This window comes from Sinocyclocheilus anshuiensis, unplaced genomic scaffold, assembly GCF_001515605.1.
Source record: "Sinocyclocheilus anshuiensis isolate Anshui unplaced genomic scaffold, SAMN03320099.WGS_v1.1 scaffold287, whole genome shotgun sequence".
Lineage (NCBI taxonomy): Eukaryota > Metazoa > Chordata > Actinopteri > Cypriniformes > Cyprinidae > Sinocyclocheilus > Sinocyclocheilus anshuiensis.
Window position 1 is genome coordinate 384,460 of NW_015552557.1, and position 8,738 is coordinate 393,197.

The 8,738-nt window shown below is 44.8% G+C and overlaps 1 protein-coding gene across 1 annotated transcript in view; it reads right to left on the reverse strand.

Annotated features, from left to right (window-relative positions):
• Positions 1-560: 560 nt before the first annotated feature.
• Positions 561-8,738, reverse strand: part of LOC107664588 (mucin-17-like) — a 14,740-nt gene continuing 6,562 nt past the window's right edge. The window contains exons 3-7 of the mRNA XM_016455200.1: positions 5,048-5,382; positions 4,263-4,807; positions 3,158-3,231; positions 890-2,466; positions 561-626 (exon numbers count right to left, since the gene is read on the reverse strand). Of these exons, the coding sequence (XP_016310686.1) occupies positions 561-626; positions 890-2,466; positions 3,158-3,231; positions 4,263-4,807; positions 5,048-5,382 (2,597 nt within the window). The remainder of the gene's footprint in view (positions 627-889; positions 2,467-3,157; positions 3,232-4,262; positions 4,808-5,047; positions 5,383-8,738) is intronic.

Genomic DNA, 8,738 nt, shown 5'->3' on the forward strand with positions numbered 1-8,738 from the left:
TATTTTCTACAGAAGTGGTGCCCAGATTAGTAGTTTCTTCAGGAGTTGTGCCAAGGGTAGTAGTTTCTGCAGGAGTTGTGCCAAGGGTAGTAGTTTCTGTAGAAGTGGTGCCCAGGATAGTAGTTTCTACAGAAGTGGTGCCAAGAATAGTAGATTCTACAGAAGTGGTGCCAAAGGTAGTAGTTTCTGCAGAAGTGGTGCCCAGGATAGTAGTTTCTACAGAAGTGGTTTCAAGGGTAGTAGTTTCTACAGAAAAAGTTCCAAGGGAAGTAGTTTCTGCAGAAGTTGTGCCCAGAGTGGTAGATTCAAAAGAAGTGGTGCCAAGGTTAGTAGTTACTTCAGAAGTGAGTCTTGCAGCTGTGGTCTCTAGGGTAGTACTTTCTACAAAAGTAGTACCAAGGGTACTAGTTTCTGCAGAAGTTATGCCCAGAGTAGTAGTTTCTACAGAAAAGGTTCCAAGGGTACTAGTTTCTGCAGAAGTTGTGCCCAGGGTAGTAGTTTCTACAGAAGTGGTTCCAAGGGTACTAGTTTCTGCAGAAGTGGTGCCCAGAGTGGTAAATTCAACCGATGTAGTGCCAAGGGTAGAAGTTTCTGCAGAAGTGGTGAGCAGGGTAGTTTCTGCAGAACTGGGACCAGCAGAAGAGGTTTCAAGGGTACTAGTTTCTACAGAAGTGGTGCCATGGGTACTAGATTCTGCAGAAGTTGGTCCTGTAGAAGTGGTTTCCATGGTAGTTTCTACAGAAGAGGTGCCAACTGTAGTAGTTTCTGTAGAAGTGGTGCCCAGGATAGTAGTTTCTACAGAAGTGGTGCCAAGAATAGTAGATTCTAGAGAAGTGGTGCCAAAGGTAGTAGTTTCTGCAGAAGTGGTGCCCAGGATAGTAGTTTCTACAGAAGTGGTGCCAAGAATAGTAGATTCTACAGAAGTGGTGCCAAAGGTAGTAGTTTCTGCAGAAGTGGTGCCCAGGATAGTAGTTTCTACAGAAGTGGTTTCAATGCTAGTAGTTTCTACATAAAAGTTTCCAAGGGTACTAGCTTCTGCAGAAGTGGTGCCGAGGGTTGTAGATTCTACAGTAGTAATGCCAAGCGTAGTAGTTTCTGCAGAAATTGTGCCCAGGCTAGTAGTTTCTACAGAAGTGGTGCCAAGGGTACTAGTTCCTGCAGAAGTGGTGCCGAGGGTTGTAGATTCTACAGTAGTAATGCCAAGCGTAGTAGTTTCTGCAGAAATTGTGCCCAGAGTAGTAGCTCCTGCAGAAGTTGCGGCAAGGGTAGTAGTTTGTAAAGAATTGGTTTCAAGGGTACTAGTTTCTGCAGAAGTTATGCCCAGGGAACTAGTTTCTACAGAAAAGGTTCCAAGGGTACTAGTTTCTGCAGAAGTTGTGCCCAGGGTAGTAGTTTCTACAGAAGTGGTTCCAATGGTACTAGTTTCTACAGAAGTGGTGCCCAGAATGGTAAATTCAACAGATGTAGTGCCAAGGGTAGAAGTTTCTGCAGAAGTGGTGAGCAGGGTAGTTTCTGCAGAACTGGAACCTGCAGAAGTGGTTTCAAGGGTAGTATTTTCTATAAAAGTGGTGCCAAAGGCAGTAGTTTCTGCAGACATTTTGCCCAGGATAGTAGTTTCTGCAGAAGTGGTTTCCAAGGGAGTAGTTTCTGCAGAAGTGGGCCCTGCAGAAGTTTCGACAAGGGTAGCAGTTTGTAAATTAGTGGTTTCAAGGGTAATAGTTTCTGAAGGTGTGCCAAGAGTACTAGTTTCTGCAGAAGTTGTGCCCAGGGTAGTAGTTTCTGCAGAAATGTGCCGTACAGCTGTGGTTTCCAGGGTAGTAGTTTCTACAGAAGGTGTGCCAAGAGTACTAGTTTCTGCAGACTTTATGCCCAAGGTAGTAGTTTCTACAGAAAATGTTACAAGGGTACTAGTTTCAGCAGAAGTGGTGCCCAGGGTTGTAGATTCTACAGTAGTAGTGCCAAGGGTAGAAGCTTCTGCAGAAGTTGTGCCCAGAGTAGTAATTTCTACAGAAGTGGTGCCAAGGGTAGTCGTTTCAGCAGAGGTTGTGCCCAGGGAAGTAGTTTCTGCAAAAGTGGTTTCAAGGGTACTAGTTTCTACAGAAGTGGTGCCAATGGTACTAGATTCTGCAGAAGTGGGTCCTGCAGAAGTGGTTTCCATGGTAGTTTCTACAGAAGCGGTGCCAACGGTAGTAGTTTCTGTAGAAGTGGTGCCAAGGGAAGTAGTTTCTGCAGAAGTGGGTCCTGCAGAAATAGTTTCAAGGGAAGTAGTTTCTACAGAAGCGGTGCCAACGGTAGTAGTTTCTGTAGAAGTGGTGCCAAGGGAAGTAGTTTCTGGAGAAGTGGGTCCTGCAGAAATAGTTTCAAGGGAAGTAGTTTCTACAGAAGAGGTGCCAACGGTAGTAGTTTCTGTAGAAGTGGTGCCAAGGGAAGTAGTTTCTACAGAAGAGGTGCCAACGGTAGTAGTTTCTACAGAAGTGGGGCCAAGGATAATAGATTCAACAAAAGTTGTGCCCAGGATAGTAGATTCTACAGAAGTGGTGCCAGAGGTAGTAGTTTCTGCAGAAGTGGTGCCCAGGATAGTAGTTTCTACAGAAGTGGTTTCAATGCTAGTAGTTTCTACAGAAAAGTTTCCAAGGGTACTAGTTTCTGCAGAAGTGGTTCCGAGGGTTGTAGATTCTACAGTAGTAATGCCAAGCGTAGTAGTTCCTGCAGAAATTGTGCCCAGGGTAGTAGTTTCTACAGAAGTGGTGCCAAGGGTACTAGTATCTGCAGAAGCGGTGCCGAGAGTTGTAGATTCTACAGTAGTAACGACAAACGTAGTAGTTTCTGGAGAAATTGTGCCCAGAGTGGTAGATTCTACAGAAGTGGTGCCAGAGGTACTAGTTTCTGCAGAAGTGGTGCCAAAGAAACTATTTGCTGCAGAAGAGGGTGCTGCAGAAGTGGTTTCCAGGGTAGTAATTTCTGCAGAAGTGGTGCCCAGAGTGTTAGATTCTACAGAAGTGGTGCCAGAGGTACTAGTTTCTGCAGAAGTGGTGCCCAGAGTGGTAGATTCAACAGATGTAGTGCCAAGAGTAGAAGTTTCTGCAAAACTGAGATCGGCAGAACTGGTTTCAAGACCAGTAGTTTCTACAAAAGTGGTGCCAAAGGTAGTAGTTACTGCAGACGTTTTGCCCAGGGTAGAGGTTTCTCCAAAAGTGGGTCTTGCAGAAGTGGATTCCAGAGTAGTAGTTTCTACAGAAGTGGTTTCAAGGGTAGTAGTTTCTATAGAAAAGGTTCCAAGGGAATTAGTTTCTGCAGAAGTTGTGCCCAGAGTGGTAGATTCAAAAGAAGTGGTGCCAAGGTTAGTAGTTACTTCAGAAGTGAGTCTTGCAGCTGTGGTCTCCAGGGTAGTACTTTCTACAGAAGTGGTACCAAGGGTAGTAGTGTCTGCAGGAGTGGGTCCTGCAGAAGTTGCGGCAAGGGTAGTAGTTTGTAAAGAAGTTGTTTCAAGGGTACTAGTTTCTGCAGAAGTTATGCCAAGGGTAGTAAATTCTACAGAAAAGGTTCCAAAGGTACTAGTTTCTGCAGAAGTTGTGCCCAGGGTAGTAGTTTCTACAGAAGTGGTTCCAAGGGTACTAGTTTCTGCAGAAGTGGTGCCCAGAGTGGTAGATTCAACAGAAGTGGTGCCAGGAGTAGTAGTCTCTGCAGAAGTGGTGCCAAGGGTAGTAGTCTCTGCAGAAGTGGTGCCAAGGGTAGTAGTCTCTGCAGAAGTGGTGCCAAGGGTAGTAGTCTCTGCAGAAGTGGTGCCAAGGGTAGTAGTCTCTGCAGAAGTGGTGCCAAGGGTAGTAGTCTCTGCAGAAGTGGTGCCAAGGGTAGTAGTCTCTGCAGAAGTGGTGCCAAGGGTAGTAGTCTCTGCAGAAGTGGTGCCCAGAGTGGTAGATTCAACAGATGTAGTGCCAAGACCAGTAGTTTCTACAAAAGTGGTGCCAAAGGTAGTAGTTACTGCAGACATTTTGCCCAGGGTAGAGGTTTCTCCAGAAGTGGGTCCTGCAGAAGTGGTGCCCAGAGTGGTAGATTCAACAGATGTAGTGCCAAGGGTAGAAGTTTCTGCAGAAGTGGTGAGCAGGGTAGTTTCTGCAGAACTGGGACCTGCAGAAATGGTTTCAAGGGTAGTATTTTCTATAAAAGTGGTGCCAAAGGCAGTAGTTTCTGCAGACATTTTGCCCAGGATAGTAGTTTCTGCAGAAGTGGTTTCCAAGGGAGTAGTTTCTGCAGAAGTGGGCCCTGCAGAAGTTGCGACAAGTTTAGTAGTTTGTAAATTAGTGGTTTCAAGGGTACTAGTTTCTGAAGAAGGTGTGCCAAGAGTACTAGTTTCTGCAGAAGTGGTGCCCAGGGTTGTAGAGTCTACAGTAGTAATGCCAAGGGTAGTAGTTTCTGCAGAAGTTGTGCCCAGGGTAGTAGTTTCTGCAGAAGGTGTGCCAAGAGTACTAGTTTCTGCAGACTTCATGCCCAGGGTAGTAGTTTCTACAGAAGTGGTGCCAAGGTTAGTAGTTACTTCAGAAGTGAGTCTTGCAGCTGTGGTCTCCAGGGTAGTACTTTCTACAGAAGTGGTACCAAGGGTAGTAGTGTCTGCAGGAGTGGGTCCTGCAGAAGTTGCGGCAAGGGTAGTAGATTGTAAAGAAGTTGTTTCAAGGGTACTAGTTTCTGCAGAAGTTATGCCCAGGGTAGTAGATTCTACGGAAAAGGTTCCAAGGGTACTAGTTTCTGCAGAAGTTGTGCCCAGGGTAGTAGTTTCTACAGAAGTGGTTCCAAGGGTACTAGTTTCTACAGAAGTGGTTCCAAGGGTACTAGTTTCTACAGAAGTGGTTCCAAGGGTACTAGTTTCTACAGAAGTGGTTCCAAGGGTACTAGTTTCTACAGAAGTGGTTCCAAGGGTACTAGTTTCTACAGAAGTGGTTCCAAGGGTACTAGTTTCTACAGAAGTGGTTCCAAGGGTACTAGTTTCTACAGAAGTGGTTCCAAGGGTACTAGTTTCTACAGAAGTGGTTCCAAGGGTACTAGTTTCTACAGAAGTGGTTCCAAGGGTACTAGTTTCTATAGTTTCTGTAGAAGTGGTGCCAAGGGAAGTAGTTTCTGCAGAAGTGGTGCCCAGAGTAATAGATTTTACATAAGTGCTGCCAAGGGTAGTAGTTTCTGCAGACGTGGATCCTGCAGAAGTTGTGCCTAGGGTAGTAGTTTCTACAGAAATGGTGCCAAGGATACTAGTTTCTGCAGAAGTGCTGCCAAGGGTACTAGTTTCTGAAGGAGTGGTGCGAAGTGTACTAGTTTCTACAGAAGTTTTGCCCAGGGTAGTAGTTTCTGCAGAAGTGGTGCCAACGGTAGTAGTTTCTGCAGAAGTGGTGCCTAGAGTTGTTGATTCAACAGAAGTGGTTCCCAGGGTAGTATTTTCTACAGCAGTTGTGCCCAGGGTAATAATTTCTGCAGAAGTGGTGCCCAGAGTGGTAGATTCTAGAGAAGTGGTGCCCAGAGTGGTAGATTCTAGAGAAGTGGTACCAAGTGTATTAGTCTCTGCAGAAGTGGGCCCTGCATATGTGGTTTCTAGGGTAGTAGTTTCTACAGCAGTTGTGCCCAGGGTAGTCATTTCTGCAGAAGTGGTGCCAATATTAGTAGTTTCTGTAGAAGCTGTATCCAGGGTAGTAAATTCTGCAGAAGAGGTGCCAAGGGCAGTAGTTTCTGGAGAAGTGATTCCCAGAGTTGTAGATTCTGCAGAAGTAGTGCAAAGGGTAGTAGTTTCTGCCGAAGTGGGTCCTGCAGAAGTGGTTTCAAAGGAAGTCGTTTCTACAGAAGTGGTGCCAAGGGTAGTAGTTTCTACAGAAGTGGATCCTGCAGAAGTGGTTTCCAGGGTAGTAGTTTCAAAAGAAGCATCTCCAAGGGTACTAGTTTCAGCAGAAGTGGTGCCCAGTGTGGTAGATTGAACAGAAGTGTTGCCAAGAGTACTAGTTTCTGCAGAAGTGTTTTCCAGGGTAGTAGTTTCTACAGAAGTGGATTCAAGGGTAGTAGTTTCTGCAGAAGTGGTGCCCAGAGTGGTAGATTCAACAGAAGTGGTGCCAAGTGTAGTAGTTTCTGCAGTAGTGTTTTCCAGGGTAGTAGTTTCTATAGAAGTAGTGCCAAAGGTAGTAGTTTCTGCAGAAGTAGTGCCAAAAGTAGTAGTTTCTGCAGAAGTGGCACCAAGGGTAATAGTTTCTGTAAAAGTGGACTCAAGGGTAGTAGTCTCTACAGAAGTGGGTCCTGCAGATGTTGTTTCCAGGGTAGTAGTTTCTACAGAAGGGAAGTAGTTTCTACAGAAGGGAAGTAGTTTCTACAGAAGGGAAGTAGTTTCTACAGAAGGGAAGTAGTTTCTACAGAAGGGAAGTAGTTTCTACAGAAGGGAAGTAGTTTCTACAGAAGGGAAGTAGTTTCTACAGAAGGGAAGTAGTTTCTACAGAAGGGAAGTAGTTTCTACAGAAGGGAAGTAGTTTCTACAGAAGGGAAGTAGTTTCTACAGAAGGGAAGTAGTTTCTACAGAAGGGAAGTAGTTTCTACAGAAGGGAAGTAGTTTCTACAGAAGGGAAGTAGTTTCTACAGAAGGGAAGTAGTTTCTACAGAAGGGAAGTAGTTTCTACAGAAGGGAAGTAGTTTCTACAGAAGGGAAGTAGTTTCTACAGAAGGGAAGTAGTTTCTACAGAAGGGAAGTAGTTTCTACAGAAGGGAAGTAGTTTCTACAGAAGGGAAGTAGTTTCTACAGAAGGGAAGTAGTTTCTACAGAAGGGAAGTAGTTTCTACAGAAGGGAAGTAGTTTCTACAGAAGGGAAGTAGTTTCTACAGAAGGGAAGTAGTTTCTACAGAAGGGAAGTAGTTTCTACAGAAGGGAAGTAGTTTCTACAGAAGGGAAGTAGTTTCTACAGAAGGGAAGTAGTTTCTACAGAAGGGAAGTAGTTTCTACAGAAGGGAAGTAGTTTCTACAGAAGGGAAGTAGTTTCTACAGAAGGGAAGTAGTTTCTACAGAAGGGAAGTAGTTTCTACAGAAGGGAAGTAGTTTCTACAGAAGGGAAGTAGTTTCTACAGAAGGGAAGTAGTTTCTACAGAAGGGAAGTAGTTTCTACAGAAGGGAAGTAGTTTCTACAGAAGGGAAGTAGTTTCTACAGAAGGGAAGTAGTTTCTACAGAAGGGAAGTAGTTTCTACAGAAGGGAAGTAGTTTCTACAGAAGGGAAGTAGTTTCTACAGAAGGGAAGTAGTTTCTACAGAAGGGAAGTAGTTTCTACAGAAGGGAAGTAGTTTCTACAGAAGGGAAGTAGTTTCTACAGAAGGGAAGTAGTTTCTACAGAAGGGAAGTAGTTTCTACAGAAGGGAAGTAGTTTCTACAGAAGGGAAGTAGTTTCTACAGAAGGGAAGTAGTTTCTACAGAAGGGAAGTAGTTTCTACAGAAGGGAAGTAGTTTCTACAGAAGGGAAGTAGTTTCTACAGAAGGGAAGTAGTTTCTACAGAAGGGAAGTAGTTTCTACAGAAGGGAAGTAGTTTCTACAGAAGGGAAGTAGTTTCTACAGAAGGGAAGTAGTTTCTACAGAAGGGAAGTAGTTTCTACAGAAGGGAAGTAGTTTCTACAGAAGGGAAGTAGTTTCTACAGAAGGGAAGTAGTTTCTACAGAAGGGAAGTAGTTTCTACAGAAGGGAAGTAGTTTCTACAGAAGGGAAGTAGTTTCTGCAGAAGTGGTGCCCAGAGTGGTAGATTGAACAGAAGTGTTGCCAAGAGTACTAGTTTCTGCAGAAGTGTTTTCCAGGGTAGTAGTTTCTACAGAAGTGGATTCAAGGGTAGTAGTTTCTGCAGAAGTGGTGCCAAGGGTACTAGTTTCTGCAGAAGTGTTTTCCAGGGTAGTAGTTTCTGCAGAAGTAGTGCCAAAGGTAGTAGTTTCTGCAAAAGTGGACTCAAGGGTAGTAGTTTCTACAGAAGTGGTGCCAAAAGTACTAGTTTCTAAAGAAGTGGTGGCAAAGGTAGTAGTCTCTACAGAAGTGGGTCCTGCAGATGTTGTTTCCAGGGTAGTAGTTTCTGCAGAAGTGGGTCCTGCAGAAGTGGTTTCAAAGGTACTAGTTTCTACAGAAGTGGATCCAGAGGTAGTAGTTTCTGCAGAAATGGTGCCAAAAGTAGAAGTTTCTGCAGAAGCTGTGCCCAGGGTAGTAGTTTCTGCAGAAGTGGTGCCAACAGTAGTAGTTTCTACAGCAGTTGTGCCCAGGGTAGTAATTTCTGCAGAAGTGGTGCCCAGAGTGGTAGATTCTACAGAAGTGGTACCAAGGGTATTAGTTTCTGCAGAAGTGGGCCCTGCAGATGTGGTTTCTAGGGTAGTAGTTTCTACAGCAGTTGTGCCCAGGGTAGTCACTTCTGCAGAGGTGGTGCCAAGCGTTGTAGTTTCTGCAGAAGTGGTGCCCAGGGTAGTAGTGCCCAGAGTGGTAGATTCTACATAAGTGGTACCAAGGGTAGTAGTTTCTGCAGAAGTGGTGCCAATATTAGTAGTTTCTGTAGAAGCTGTGTCGAGGGCAGTAAATTCTTCAGAAGAGGTGCCAAGGGCAGTAGTTTCAGGAGAAGTGGTTCCCAGAGTTGTAGATTCTGCAGGAGTAGTGCTAAGGGTAGTGGTTTCTGCCGAAGTGGATCCTGCAGAAGTGGCTTCCAGGGTAGTAGTTTCTAAAGAAGTGGTGCCAAGGGTAGTAGTTTCTACAGAAGTGGTGCC